This window comes from Nicotiana attenuata, unplaced genomic scaffold (assembly GCF_001879085.1).
Source record: "Nicotiana attenuata strain UT unplaced genomic scaffold, NIATTr2, whole genome shotgun sequence".
NCBI lineage: Eukaryota > Viridiplantae > Streptophyta > Magnoliopsida > Solanales > Solanaceae > Nicotiana > Nicotiana attenuata.
The window spans coordinates 517,980-533,598 of record NW_017670546.1 but is presented as its reverse complement, the minus strand read 5'-3'; the positions used below and the strand labels follow the sequence as shown (position 1 = coordinate 533,598).

Below are 15,619 nucleotides of genomic sequence, written 5' to 3'. Positions count from 1 at the left end.
GAACAATTCCCAAAACCCGGAATCCCATGAATCACAATCTAAGAGATACATAAAAAGCTCTAACTCCAGAAATGTCTATCAACAAGGAAAATACAGAAGGGCTAAACTAATACAGAGAATAGAAAGGGACTCCTCTCTCTGCGGGCGCGGCAGATATACCTCGAAGTCTCTGCAAAAGCGCCTCGCCTCAAGGGTGATAAGACTTAGTGGGAGTACCTGGATCTGCACATGAAAAACATGCGCAGAAAGGGGCATGAGTACACCACAGCGGTACTCAGTAAGTGCTAAGCCTAACCTCGGTCGAGTAGTGACGAGGAAAGTCAGGGCCCTACTAATGTTAAATGAAATACAAGGTATAACAGTATAGAATAAGACGGTATAGTTAAGTGCAACAGTAAGAAGTAACACGGGATAGAAAGAACAACAACATCTATAACAGAGACAAAATAATCACGGAAAGGAATACAGCTCACACAGAGATAACAACCGGGAATCTCCTAGGATACCGTCCTGTAGTCCCAAATATAAATATCCAGTGGATCTCCCGGGATACCATCCCGTAGTTCGAATGTAAATATCCAGTGGATCTCCCGGGATACCATCCCGTAGTCCAACTCATAGTGCGCGGGGATCTACCGGAATCCCGATCCATAGTCCCAAATGTAAATTCTCAGTACTGGGAGAATCTACCGGGTGCAGTCCCGTAGTTCCAATGTAAAAGTGCAGGGGGGAACTCCTGGGATACAAATTCGTAGTCCCAAAGTAAATACACAGCAGCAACACGAAGTATACTCAATTCAATCAAATTTCACACTAAGGTAAAACAGGTATTTCTAACCTAGCATGTTGCACATAATCCAAATAAGGCAGTAGAGCAATTAAGCAATTAAGTAAAGTAGACACGCTTCCCTAAGCTAACAGCAGTCTTAAATTGCAAGTAGTATAAACAGGAAAGGAAACACAATTTTAGTTACTTAATGAAAACAGAATTCTCAACAATTAGCACAAGTACGCACTCGTCACCTCACGTACAAGGCATTTCAAATATCAACAATACCAAATCCTAAGGGGAGTTCTCCCACACAAGGTTAGGCAAGCTACTTACCTCGAACTGGCTCAAAAATCAACCCGAAACCACGCTCTTGCCATGAGTACTCGACTCCAAATGGCCCAAATCTGACTGAAAACCTCCGATTTCCCCTTGAAATTCATTGCCCTAGCTCACTTCCCGTCATAAAAAATGGAGAACTTAGCAAAAATTCGCGAAGGAAACATTATATACTTTCTGACCCAGCGATTCCGCACCTGCGGTCCATTACCCGCTTCTGCGGTCCCGCTTCTATGGTCTAACCCACCGCATCTGTGGTTCTCATTTAAAGGCCTGGGACCGCACCTGCGGTCGCTCAATCACACCTGCGCCGTCGCAGATGCGTCCAGGCATCCGCTTTTACGGCTCCTCGCGACTCACCTCTTGGCCGCTTCTGCGGCTTGATTCCGCATCTGCGGGAGTCGCACCTGCGGCCTCTCAACCGCAGATGCGGTTATGACAGCAGCCATAAACTTCAGCTGCAACTCCAAATTCCTAACTTTCTGTCAACCATCCGCAATCACCCCGAGGCCCCCAGGGACCTCAAACAAAAGCACGAACAAGTCATATACCACTATCCAAACTTATACAGATCTTCAAAACACCTCAAACAACATCGAATCAACCAATTAGCATCGGATTCAATCCTAGAACTTCAAAAACTCTCAATTTACGGTTTCAATCAAAATGTCTATCAAACCTCGTCCGAATGACCTGAAATTTTGCACACACGTCACATTCAGCACTATGGAGCTATTCAAACTTCCAGAATTCCATTCCGACCCCGATATCAAAATCTCACTATCGAACCGGAAACTTCAAAAACTCAACTTTCGGCATTTCAAGCCTAATTAAGCTACGGACCTCCAAAACACAATCTGAACACGCCCCTAAGCCCGAAATCACCCAACGGAGCTAACGGAACCAACAGAATTCCATTCTGAGGCCGTCTTCACATTGTTCCGACTACGGTCCAAATTCTAAAACTTAAACTCTCATTTAGGGACTAAGTGTCCCAAAACTCTCCGAAACTCCAAATAAATCCTCCCGGCAACTGACAATAGCAGAAACAAACATGGGGAATACAGTTAATAGGGGATCGGGGCGTTAATTCTTAAAACGACCGGCCGGGTAGTTACATAGGCATTAGAGTTTCACAACAATTTCACGGAATTAAAGAACGCAACTAGCCTCACATTTTGCAAGAGTTAATGCTCAATCACTCAACCAACCTCACCCAGCAAGCAAACATGTAAAGCAAACAAGATTTCTTCTTAAAAATTTTAACTCAAGCCCTAAACCTTGAAAACATGGCTGCCCTTCAACTATTACACAACAAGAATAGGCAAAAGTGTTAGTTAAGGGAGAAATCCACATACCTTTAGGATGACAAGTGTGTAATGCGATGGAATTGAAGCGAGAGGAGGATTGGAGATGGTTTCTAGGGATTAGGGGAGTTCCGTTACTGTGTTTTGGGAAGAAGTGGGCCTTTTCTTTATTTCCAGCTTTTATTGTTGGGAGCTTCCCTCAACAACGTGATCGCGTTCCTACCTCTGCATTCGCATAGAACAATAGCTTCCCAAAGCTTCGCGATCGCGTTTGTGTATTTGCAATCCCGTAGAGGTAGGAAACACTTTGTTCTACGCGAACGCAGAAGTTCTTATGCGTTCGCGAAGTTCTGCAGTTTTCTACTGTGAAACTTGGCTGATTAGTCAAAAACAACATACTAAGCTATTCTAGAAAAGATAAGTTCAAAAATGACTAACAATTTTGAAGACGCTGGGTTGCCTCCCACCAAGCGTCGCATTTAGTGTCGTGGGACGACGAGAATCAACTTTACCATTTTTCTCACCACTTGAAAGATATGAACTGGGCACCAAACATGGAATCAAGTCTGTGACCACGAGCGACGTGGGGTGGTAAGTAGATGATCAAGCCAGATGTCATTTGCTTCATTTTGCATTTCTTGGCTTTCAAGTGAGGAATGTCATTTTGCCTTCTTGTATTTTCAAATTGTAAGATGTATGGCCCTTGCCTCTCCTCTTCTCAATGCCTCATTGACTGATGTAGTTCAATTCTCATATTATCACGCAATTCAAATTTTGAGAAATCCTTGAAATATGACAGCAACCCTCCAAATTGTAATTCTTTCCGGATTTTGACATCCTCTTGGTCCCCCAAAATAGAGTCAAATTTAACCATCTTTTCAACTTCTTCGGTTGACTCTAATTCTATTTTTTGTCTCGGCATCACCAACAATTATGAAGTCAGTTGGCGGAAGTTTAATTCTTGATTCCTTAAAATAAAGCTCACTTTCTTCCTCAAAACTAGACTTTTCTTTAACTCTTTCCACACTATCAAGTTGGTGGGCATAGTGAGCCTCAACTAATATTTTCATTTAATCTTCCAAGGTGCGGATATTCTCATCATTTTGAGTTAATACTTGTTTCAAGTCCTCGAGTGCCAAGTTGTGCTTCTCCTCGTTTTCAAGAATGGCCTTCAACATGAGCATCATCCTCTCATTTTGAGCATTTGAGAGTTCTTCTTGGTTTTAATCAAGTTCTAAAGAAGGATTTTCGGTTTCAATCTCTATGTAAGGTTCTTTGCTATTATTCACTTCCAAGTCTTTTTGGACCTCTAAAGTTTCAAGCATTTCTCTCCTTTGTGACTTCAACCTTGCAAGCGTTAAATCATTTTGGAGACTATTTTTCAAAAGCTCCTCCAAGGCATTTTTCCCTTTGTTTCCTCCCTCAAGTAGGCATTCCATAATGAGCTTGAACTCTCCATTTTGACCATGATCAATTTCTTCCACATCCATATCCCTATACTCATCACAAAAAGTAGAATCATCATAGTGGGGGTTCGGGGAAGGGAAGGAAAAATAAGCACAATTATCCCAATGACCATTTTGACCACTACACTTAACACATATACTCCACACATGGGTTTGAGATTGTGCGCACAATCCGCCTCGGGAGAATTTAAATAATTTTGCTAGGAGTGTGCCACAATAAGGACAAGGGTCATCAAAGTATGAACAACTACCATCTGACTAATTTTCATCATGTGATGCCATTTTCAAAAATTATGATAATAAACAAGAAAACAAACAATAAAATAAACAAAGATAAGAAAATAATTACACAAATATTCACAAGTTTGGACCAAAGCACGTACGCTTATCTCTCAAACAACCTAAATACGCCAAATTGTTCCCGGCAATGGCACCAATTTGATGACGTCCAAATCCACTACTAAAAAGTAAATGCACATGGTCGCATGCAATATATTTTACCCAGCTATGAGTCAGGGTCGAATCTCACAGAGAACAATATGTAGGCGATTAGACATGTAAGAGAATTATCACTCATTATGCAAGGACAAACACTTCAAAAGAGTTTTTGAGAATATTTATATCTAAATGCCAAAATATAAACTAACCTAGAAAGCAAGTAAAATGATCAACTGCTACAAGAATGGATGTGATGGTAATTACACTCAAATAACGATCCAATATATTTCATGATTTTACAAATATGAGCGAGTTTATGTTAATTAGCCTCGGATAATAATTCTATATTAGCTTCTTTCAATGACTAACAAAACTTCTTGATTGAATTATCCCTAAAATAATTAATAGATTAAGCACACTCGGATATGGCTGCAAGTAGTTGAATCCTATCCCTAGGTAGAATCCATAAAGTGAGGGTTAACACCTCAAGTTCTTGTTAATTAATCTTTCCCATTATCTTTTCCAAAAGTAAATCGAAGTTAATAAGCGAGTCCTAGTGTCACAAACCAATTTCTCTTATAGGTGGTGATGACATCCAGCGTTACCGCTAGGCAAGCCAACACTGAACTAACCGTGTGATTATTTCTTTTAACAATTTATAAATGGTTGATTTTTAGTTACTGGTAAATAAGAAGTGAAATATTAAATAACATGGGAAATAGACAGCTTTAAAAGCAAATGAGATGAAGTAAATAATCAAAAATCACCAAATATCTACTAGCATAATCTCCAAGACTTGGTGTCACAAGTGTATAAGCTACTAGTAGAATATACAAAAAGTACTACACTACTGTCTGAAGTGATATAGACATAGAGTAAAATATAAACATATATATTGCGTGCATTGCCGAGGGTCGAACGGCACGAACCATAGATACATCTATTAACCTACCAAAGCGAACGGCTCGTTCCTATAAGAGTAGTGGAATTTTACTTCGCTCGCGAAAATACTTGCGACGCGAGTGAACATAGATTTTTCAACGTTATTATATAATTATTCAATTCTTTCCATAAATAAAGAGTGTAAACTGGAAACTTTAAATCTTGAAATCCTCAATCTCAGCTCTATTCAAGACAATTAAAAAGCATAATCATATAACAGTATAAACAAGGCATGATGTAAACCTATGACTACCGCACATCACATGGAATATAGCTACGCAAGAAATCTCTTCACCTAGTGCGTACGTATCTCCCCACACAAGTAATTTACAACATAACAATCCTAAGGGGATGAGTTCCCTCTTACAAGGTTAGAAAAGAGACTTACCTCGTCTCAAGTTCACTTCCGATCCACAACTATTCTTTAAATCCTCAACACGATGCCAAACGACTCGAAACTAGTCAAATGTTATATGAAATAATCAATACATGTTCACAAGTTCATAATTTAACTATTAGAGTAATTACCCAACCCCCAATTGGAAGATTCCTAAAATTCATCCCCGGGCCCACGTGCCCGGATTCAGGAAATTTTCGAAGAAAGTTGTTACCCATAACCTCACGAACTCAAATATATAATTTCATCAAATTACATAATCATTTTCGTGGTTAAATCCTATTTTTATCAAAAACCTAGGTTTTCATCTAAACCTGTGATTTCTCATATTTTACATGTTAAATCTACCCTTAATCTATGTATTTAACTTGCATTGTGTAGAAATTACTTACCTTAAAGTGTTAGGTGAAAACCCCTCTCTAAGAGCTCCAAAAATCACCCAAGGAATGAAATAAATGAGCTCAGAATGCCTAAGTCCCGAGTTAATTCAGATTCTAGCTTCTGCGATTTCCGCACCTGCGGAGGGTTGGCTGCTTCTGTGGCTCCTCATCAGCGGAAAAGTCATCGCAGATGCAGCCATTGCCCAATGGCCTACTTCCGCTTCTTCGAACCTCTGTCCGGCTTCTGCAGGTCCGCTCCGGCGACGCACGTGCTGCACATGCGGTTCCTGGGTTGCTCTTCGTTGGCCGCTTCTACGGCTTCTTTCTCGCTTCTGCGAACTCGCACCTGCAGCTAGCCCAGCGCAAGTGCGATTACACCAGATGCCTGGTGCTTTACCTGCTGCCCCTAAGTCCAAACATAGTCCGTGCCTAGTCCGATCGACACCCGGAGCCCTCGGGGCCCCGCCCAAACATACCAACAAGTTCGAAATCACAAAAAGAACTCGCTCGAACCCTCGGAATGCATTAAACAACATCCAAACTAAGAATCACATCCCAAACCTAATTGAATCAACCTATGAACTTCAAGTTCTTCCAAGTTACTCCGAACGCGCCCAAGCATATTTAAACTACTTGGAATGATGCCAAATTTTGCGTGCCATTGTTAAAGGACATTACAGACCTGCTCTAACTTCCGGAATCGAAATCCGAGCCCGATATGAAAAAGTCAACTCCCGGTCAAACTTCCCAAAAACCTTCAAATTTCCAACTTTTGCCAAATAGCCCCCGAAATGATCTACGGACCTCCAAATCCACATTTGGATGCGCTCCTAAGACCAGAATCACAATACAGAGCTATTCCCAGGCTCGGAATCCCAAACATACGTCGATAACATGAAAATCCACTTCAACCCAAACTTATGAATTTCACCCAAAATTCCAACTTTCAATATTAGGCGTCGAAATGTTCCCGGGTCATCCAAAACACGATTCGAACATACGCCCAAGTCAGAAATCATCATACGAACCTATTGGAACTATCAAATCCTTATTCCGAGGTCATTTACTCCAATCGTTGAACAAGTCAAACTTAGCCCTATCTCCAACCTTAAGGAACCAAGTGTTCCGATTTTAACCCAAACCCTCCCAAATCACAAACTAACCATCCCTGCAAGTCATAAACAGTCAACGCACATAAGGGGAGTCTTATTTAGGGGAACGAGTTTCTGGAAAGCAAAATGACCAGTCGGGTCGTTACATTCTCCACCTCTTAAACAAATATCCGCCCTTGAACAGGCCTATAATCATACCTGGAATGCTGAATAAATTTTGATATCTGCTCCGCATGTCCTCCTTGGCCTCCCAAGTCACCTCTTCGACTGGTTGGCCCCTCCACTGAACCTTTACCGCAGAAATCTCCTTGGACCTCAACTGGCGAACCTGCCTGTCAACAATGGCAACGGGCTCCTCCTCATAACCCACACCCTCATCTAGCTGCACCATGATGATATCCAACACATACGACCTGTCGGCATGATACCTCCGGAGCATAGACACGTGGAAAACAGATGAACTCCTGATAGATTGGGAGGCAAAGCAAGCTCATAAGCAACTTCCCCAACTTGCCTCAACACCTCAAATGGACCTATAAACCTTGGCTCAACTTTCCCTTCTTCCCGAACCTCATGATCCCCTTCATCAGTAAGACTTTCAGGAGAACCTTCTCGCCTACCATAAATGATAAATCACGCACCTTCTGATCCGCGTAACTCTTCTGTATGGACTGTGCTATGTAAAGTCACTTCTATATCAACTTTACCTTTTCCAAGGCATCCTTCACCAATTCAGTACCATATAACTTAGCCTCTCCAGGCTGAAACCACCCGATGGATGAACGACATCGCCGACCAAATAAAGCCTCAAATGGAGCCATCTTGATGATGGACTTATAACTATTGTAGTAAGCAAACTTGGCCAAAGGCAAGAATCAATCCCATAACACTCCAAAGTCAATCAGACACGCTCTGAGCATGTCTTCCAAGATCTGAACTATCTGCTTTGACTGCTCATCGGTCTGCGGATGAAAAGTCGTGCTGAGCTCTACCTGGGATCCCAACACACTCTTTATTGCTCTTCATAAATGCAAAGTAAACTGAGGGGCTCTATCTGATATGATAGAAACAAGAACACCATGTAACCGAACTATCTTCTGAATATAAATTTGGGTGAACCTCTCTGACGTATAGGTAGTCACAACCGGAATGAAGTGTGCTGACTTGGTCAACCTATCGACAATGACCCAAACTGCATTAAAGTTCCATAAGGCCTGTGGCAACCTAACTACGAAGTCCATAGTAATGCGCTCCTACATCCACTCAGGTATAGTCATCTGCTGGAGTAGGCCACCTGGCCTCTTCTGCTCATACTTAACCTGCTGGCAATTTAGGCACCTCTCGACATACTTAACCGTGTCCTTCTTCATCGGCCACCACCAATAATGTTGCCTCCGGTCGCGATACATCTTCGTAGCACCTGGATGAATAGAATACTGAGAACTGTGTGCCTCCTGTAGAATCCTTTGCCTTAGCCCATCAACATTAGGTACACAAATACGACTCTGGAGTCGCAGAACACCATCCTTGCCGATAGTAACCTCATTGGCACCACCCTGTACTACCATCTCTCTGAGAACCAACACGTGCCCATCATCAAACTAATGACCCTTGATCTGCTCCAATAGTGAGGACTGGACAATGACTCATGCAAGAACCCGGCTGGGCTCTAAAATATCCAACCTCACAAATCTATTAGCCAAGGACTGAATGTCGAAAGCTAGTGGCCTCTCCTCTGCTGAAATAAATGCCAAACTACCCATACTCCGCCTTTCTTCTCAAGGCATCCGCGACTACATTCGCCTTGCCCAGATGATAAAGGATTGTAATATCATAGTCCTTTAGTAACTCAAGCCACCTACGCTGCCTCAAATTGAGATCCCTCTGTTTGAACAAATCCGGAAAGCTGCGATGATCGGTGTAAACCTCACAGGATCACTACTAGAAAATAAACCTATTGCATCGCTTATTTAGCAACGGTTACATAACCCTTGCAATAGAGTGTCTATTGCAAGGTTTACAACCGTCGCAATAGTCGCTTGAGCCTATTAAGACAGTATTAAAACTAAACCGACGCATTAGTATCACAACTGATGCCACATATCTCTCTATGGAGACAGTTTTGTAAAATGGCTCTGTGGGGACGGTTCTGTGTAAAAAAGAGGACTTAATTTCCGTCCAATTATTTCACTAAACCCGCCAATGCTCCTTTTATAATTAAAAAATAATTCCAAAATTACACAGTTTCAAATTAAAGTAAAATAGGGTCTTCTTCTTTTCTTCAGTTCATTGAGAAAAAGAGCTCAAATCAAAAACCCTCTGAAGCTTCTTCAATAGCAAAAATTGGCTCCACACGCGAAGGAATTCGACTAGTCAAAGTAAAAGAGGGGTTTTCTTCTTTTCTATTCAGTTCATTGAGAAAAACCCTCCAGTGAAGCTTCTTCAAGAGCAAAAAACGGCTCCACATCCAGCGAGATTTCGACCAGTGACGGATTTCGACTAGCGAAGGCTTCGACCAATATCGCTCTCTACCACAATAGGTCTGCATGCTCTCCTCCATGGCTTATCAGTTCCCTATCTCTAGATTTTCCATTCAAGTGTTTTTGGAAAAGATTACAAAATACACATATGGGTTTCTATGAAGTTACTATCTTTTGTTCTATGTTATATTTGGTTTTTAATTTTGGTGTGGTTTAAAGTTTGTATCTCAAATTGGTGAAGATTTGAGTTTTTTGTGAAAAAATCGATGATAAAAAATTAAAGAAGATTGCTTAAATTTTGTGTTTTAGTAAAATTGGAGTTTGAGAAACTGGGTTTCAATTCTTTGGCCAAAAATCTATTCCAAGTTTACTGAATATCTGGTTGTTTGGCTCTTGTGTTCTAAAATGGGTGTTTTTTTATGCATATCCTAAAAATTTTATTAAAACTATCCTAGTGAAGATACAACCACAAAGAACTAGCCCTTTAAGCTCGTAAAAAATGACGTCATCCCATTGCAGGAGAACATAAGCCCATATTATTTGCACTGCCCAGTTCTCTTGATTGCCTGAATAGCCCAAAATGTTAATATATGTTGCTTGCACATATAGCCCTGTTTCATATGGACTATAGTCGAGGTTTCAGTCAAAATTATCCCTTATTTTTAAGAGAAGGTCTAACTTTGTCCTTATATATCAGGTTGAGCACTTATCGTCCTTTAAGTTTGCTATATTTGGGCAGCTTTAGTCCATCAAACGGCAAAACAAATGAAGAGCTAAAAATTGACGGAAAGCTCATGGGAGCGTTGTTCTTTTAAATTTCATTTCATCCCCCAAATTGCTCCTTGAATTCGTAAAACTAAGAACCCCACTTCCCTGTGCAAGACAAAAGCTTCAATTGCGAGACAAAAGCTTCAATTGAGGAAACAATCAAAAAGATACTGCAAATAAATGGAACAGAGTATAGGAGGAAAATGTCTAGTCGTTTGTATTTATGGACTTGCACTAAGAAAATTAAATTGGTAGTATGCGGATTGAGTTCTCAAATGACTACTTTGTCTTCAGCAGAAGCTCTAACTTTGCCTTCTGTACTAATATTCTTCTAACTATATTTGATTAAAAGCAAAGGAAATGAAGAAAATTATTTTCTGCATCTCCAAATATTCCAGCCCCTCCCCAACGAGGAATGGTGGATGAGCTTTGTTCTCTAATGAATTTTATATCAAGCAACGAATATATGTTGTATATATACTCTGGAATTGCTTGTGACGGTAGAATACACTAATTAACCTTAGAAAAATCATCTAACATCGCATCTAAAATTTGTAAAGCACAATGACATAAAAGAATTCATTAGTTCTGAAAAATATGGTTCACTAGATGTGGTTCTGCAGAATATGAGGACTAAATGTTCACTTTATCAAGGTCTCAGTGAAACCAACCTTTAGTTTTTAAAGTTTCTATTTGATATTCTGTTAAATAGACTAAAAGTGCTCAACTTTAGTAAAGTTAAAGGACGATTAGTGTTCAAGGTGATATATAAAGGACAAAGTTAGACCTATACCCAAAGATAAGGGACAATTTTAGCTAAAAACTCGACTATAGTCCTAATATGATAATTGGGTACACAGCCTCTTTTTTGTTTTATCACAGTTACTGTCCTTGTGTTGTTGACGTGGGATTTATCATACTGCATCATTATCATTTCCAGTATTAAATATAATCTCCCAGTCATAGTTGCATGAAAACCAATACTCCATTCTGCTCCTAAATTTGAAAGCAACTACTGCCCATATTTGTGTTCTTGCTCTATTCAATTGTTTCCAAAAAAAATATTGTCAGTTGGAATCAATTGTTTCCAAAAAATATTACCAAGATTGCCATGTCAAATGTCCTGTTCAGCACTGCAGCAGCATGTGGATTTGATGTCGATTGTCTTGTGCTTTCTTTATTATTTCCTTTGAACTCTGTGTATAGTTACTCGTTTGGAATATCAAATAAGAGTACTGCATTGAGATTACGTGTTTCAAAGTAGGCTTTTTACACAAAATTCTGAGCCAAATCCAGTAGTTTGAGTATTCTTTCTTGTGACTCTGCTGGGCATCAGTATCATCGCATCCCTTATGCTGTAACATATTAAATGCCATCCATATGTTAATTGTGGTAGCTTATACATACCCACTGAAACATGAGTTTGTTCGTTAGTCCACGTTAGTGTAACCATGAATACTACAATTGCAGCTTATTGGAACATGGATTACTAATTGTTGATTTACTTTTGTGTCTCATAGGACAAATGAGTAATGTAGATAAAAGTTGGATGGGTCTCCGAAGATCCACTGATGAGTATATTCGTGGTGTGAATGATTTTCTTGATAAAGCGTTTGAACGATCTTCCCAAGGAAATGAAATATTATGCCCCTGTAAAAAGTTCTTTAATCGTTATTGGCATTATAGAAATGTGGTGGAGGATCACTTAGTTGCTTATGGGTTTACACATGGATACACCAAATGGGTTTTCACCGAGAAGGGTTTTCCTCAAAAGATTTGCCACATCCAACCAATGATGATGATGGTTCTGATATGCATGACGATATTGATGGTCTGCTTCATGATACTTTTAGAAATGTAGAACGTGACTTGAACCATGAAGGAGTGAGAGAGGGACCATCTGAAGATGCAAAGAGATTTTTTAAATTAGTGGAGGAAGGAAAACAAGAGTTATATCCAGGGTGTGAAAATTTCTCTAAACTGGATTTCACTATTCGGTTGTTCTTGTTTAAATGCATTCATGGGTTGAGTAATGTGGCATTTTCAGACTTGTTTGACTTTATAAAAGAGGCATTTCCATTTGCTAAGTTACCCGAGTCTTTTCACAAGGAAAAAAATGTGATAAAAGATTTGGGTCTACATTATGAGAAAATACATGCATGCCCTAACGATTGCATGTTATTTTGGAATGAGAATGAGAAGGCAGATAATTGCTCTATGTGTGGATCTTCTAGATGGAAGAATGTGCGTGGTGGCTTGACTAATAGGAATACCAAAGTCGCTGCAAAGGTTTTAAGATACTTTCCTTTAAAGCCTAGGCTTCAGAGGATATTCATGTGTCCTGAAACAGCTGTAGCTATGAGATGGCTTGCTATCGAACGACCCAAAGATGGCAATATAAGGCATCCTGCTAAAGGGGAAGCTTGGAAGGATTTTGACTTGTTGCACCACGACTTCTCTAAAGATCCTCGTAATGTTAGATCGGGTCTTTCAAGCGATGGTTTTAACCCATTTCGAACCATGAGCATTTCTCATAGTACATGGCCAGTCATGTTAATGAACTATAATTTATCACCATGAATTTGCATGAAGCCAGAGTATATAATGTTGTCAATGATCATTCCAGGTCCATCATCTCTAGGAAAGGATATAGATGTGTACCTACAACCACTAATTGCTGAGTTGAAGGAGCTATGGGAAATGGGAGTAGAAACATATAATGCTGAAACTAACCAACATTTGTAATGCGTGCAGCCTTATTGTGGACAGTTAGTGATTTTCCAGCATTATCAATGCTTTCTGGATGGAGCACCAAGGGGAGATGAGCATGCCCCACTTGTAATTATGATACTTTCACTCAATATCTCAAACATAGTCATAAGATGTGTTACATGGGGCATCGAGCATTTTTACCACATGATCATCCATTTTGGAAAGATAAGAAATCATTTAACGGTAAAGAGGAGCATAAAGCCATGCCTACTCCCTTATCGGGGGTAGAAGTGCTTGAAGAACTACGTGAATTCAATAATGTCTTTGGTAAAGGCCAAAAGAAAAGGCCTCGACATAATGACGGTCCGTGGAAGAAAAGATCCATCTTTTTTGAATTGCCATATTGGGCACATAATAAATTGAGGCACAATCTTGACATGATGCATATAGAGAAGAACATATGTGATAGTTTGCTTGGGACTTTGTTGGATATACCTAGAAAGTCCAAGGATCATGTAAATTCTCGCTATGAATTGGAAGAAATGGGAATACGCAAGGAGCTTCAACCATTAAAAGATGATGAAAATGGAAAAGTTCATCTGGCTAAAGCTTGTTACTCCATGAAATCGGAAGAGAAAAGATTATTTTGCACTGTCCTAAAAAATGCCAAATTACCAAAAGGGCGTGCCTCTAATATATCACATCGAGTGCAAGTGGATGAGATGAATATATCACGATACAAGAGTCATGATGCTCATTTCATAATGCATTACATGCTCCAAGTTGCGGTTATAAAGGTGTTACCCAAGGATGTCTCTTTGGCCTTGATTAGGTTGGGTAATTATTTTAGAACCATATGTAGTAAGGTTATAAGGCAAAGGGATGTTGATACAATGCAGTCTGAAATTATAGATATAGCATGTGAGCTTGAAACAATTTTCCCGCCAACCTTTTTTGATATAATGACACATTTGCCTATCCATTTAGTAAATGAAATTAAGCTTGGTGGTCCGACTCATTTGCGTTGGATGTATCCCTTGGAGAGAAACCTGTGTAAGTACAAAGCATTTGTCCGTAATCGAACTCATCCCGAAGCATCTATAGCAGAGGGATTTTTGGCCGAAGAGTGCTTGAACTTTTGTTCGAGATACTTACATGATGAGGTGAAGACAAGATTCAGTGGCTATCAAACTGAGGATGATGAAGGCATTCAAATAGAGGGCAATAATTCTTCACCTATATTTCCTAATATAGGCCATCCAATCGGAAGTAAAAAGAAAAGGAAAGGCAAGACTTTTGACATGGATTTACAGTTATGGTCTGAAGCACATCGATATGTTTTGTTCAATACTGGAGATGAACAAGTTGAGACACTTATCAAGTAAGATAAAATATATAACTGTCATTTGTAGTTTAAACTTTAAACTTCATTTTTTTCATGATTAGATATTTTAAACTTTATCTCCTATGGTCTAATGATTAAATTTTATATTTATACTTACAGGGAACATAAGAATTTCATTGACAATCATACTAAAGGAAATGCATGGCTAAAAGCACCAATTCATAGTCGAGAATTCGAAAATTGGCTTAGAGAGAAAGTTAAAAATGTTGAAGTGCCCAATCATTTAAGATGGCTAGCTAAAGGGCCTAACACAGTGGCTAAAAGATATACTGCCTATTTCATTAATGGATATCGATTTCATACAATGGAACGAGATGCTCCATGCAAGACTCAAAATAATGGAGTGACTTTGTCAGCAACAACAGATAGTTTTGCTAGTGCTAGGGACCAAAATCCCATCGATGGAACGGTTATCTACTATGGAGCTATTCAAGATATAATTAAAATTGATTATTGGGACTGTTTTAGTGTTGTACTATTTAGATGTGATTGATTTCATAATGAAATTGATGGATATGGATTAACGCGGGTGTAATTCAACAAAAAATGCAGTATGGATGACCCTTTTGTACTAGCATCTCAAGTACAACAAGTTTTTTATGTGGAGGATCCAATTGACAAAGATGTTTATTATGCAAGAAATAAAGTCCCTGTTGATTTGTATGATTTGGAAGAAGATAATTGTCCTAACATTGGAGAAACTTTTTGGAGAGAGCCTAATGATGATATTGGTTCATCAAATATATTACTCGACGTGGATGCCAGATGGTCAGGAGAAGATATACCTGCTGATATCATTGATATGCCTTCTCAATCACAAGATACAACTATGGAAACATCGGAATAGGAGATGGGTATGATGATACTGATTGGGATTGGATGGAGGCTGATGATTGATAAATGATCTTCTGAACTTCTTTAAATATATAGTCGTCATTGTTTTTTAGTGAGTAATAATGCCATTTTTTAGAAATATTATGTGATTGTTTTTCTTGTTTGTATGCTTTTAGACTTTTTGCATTTGTTTTTTCCTTACAGCTCTATATTGAATTGCTTCAATTTTACAGGTTTTATACCAGCAATTGTTATTGATTGTAGATTCAA

At 39.4% G+C, this 15,619-nt stretch overlaps 1 protein-coding gene across 1 annotated transcript; it reads left to right on the top strand.

Annotated features, from left to right (window-relative positions):
* The first annotated feature begins 13,289 nt into the window (after positions 1 to 13,289).
* Positions 13,290 to 15,008, top strand: LOC109240820. Its single transcript, XM_019407500.1, has 2 exons — positions 13,290 to 14,491; positions 14,615 to 15,008. The coding sequence occupies exons 1-2, from the start codon at positions 13,290 to 13,292 to the stop codon at positions 15,006 to 15,008; spliced, it is 1,596 nt and encodes a 531-aa protein (XP_019263045.1).
* Positions 15,009 to 15,619: the final 611 nt, after the last annotated feature.

What these genes read in the sequence shown, in the direction of transcription:
- LOC109240820 (XM_019407500.1), top strand. Translation starts at nt 13,290, where the DNA reads ATGGGGCATCGAGCATTTTTACCACATGATCATCCATTTTGGAAAGAT. An exon ending in CAAGTTGAGACACTTATCAA is followed by an intron (nt 14,492 to 14,614) that starts GTAAGATAAAAT and finishes TTATACTTACAG; the next exon opens with GGAACATAAGAATTTCATTG.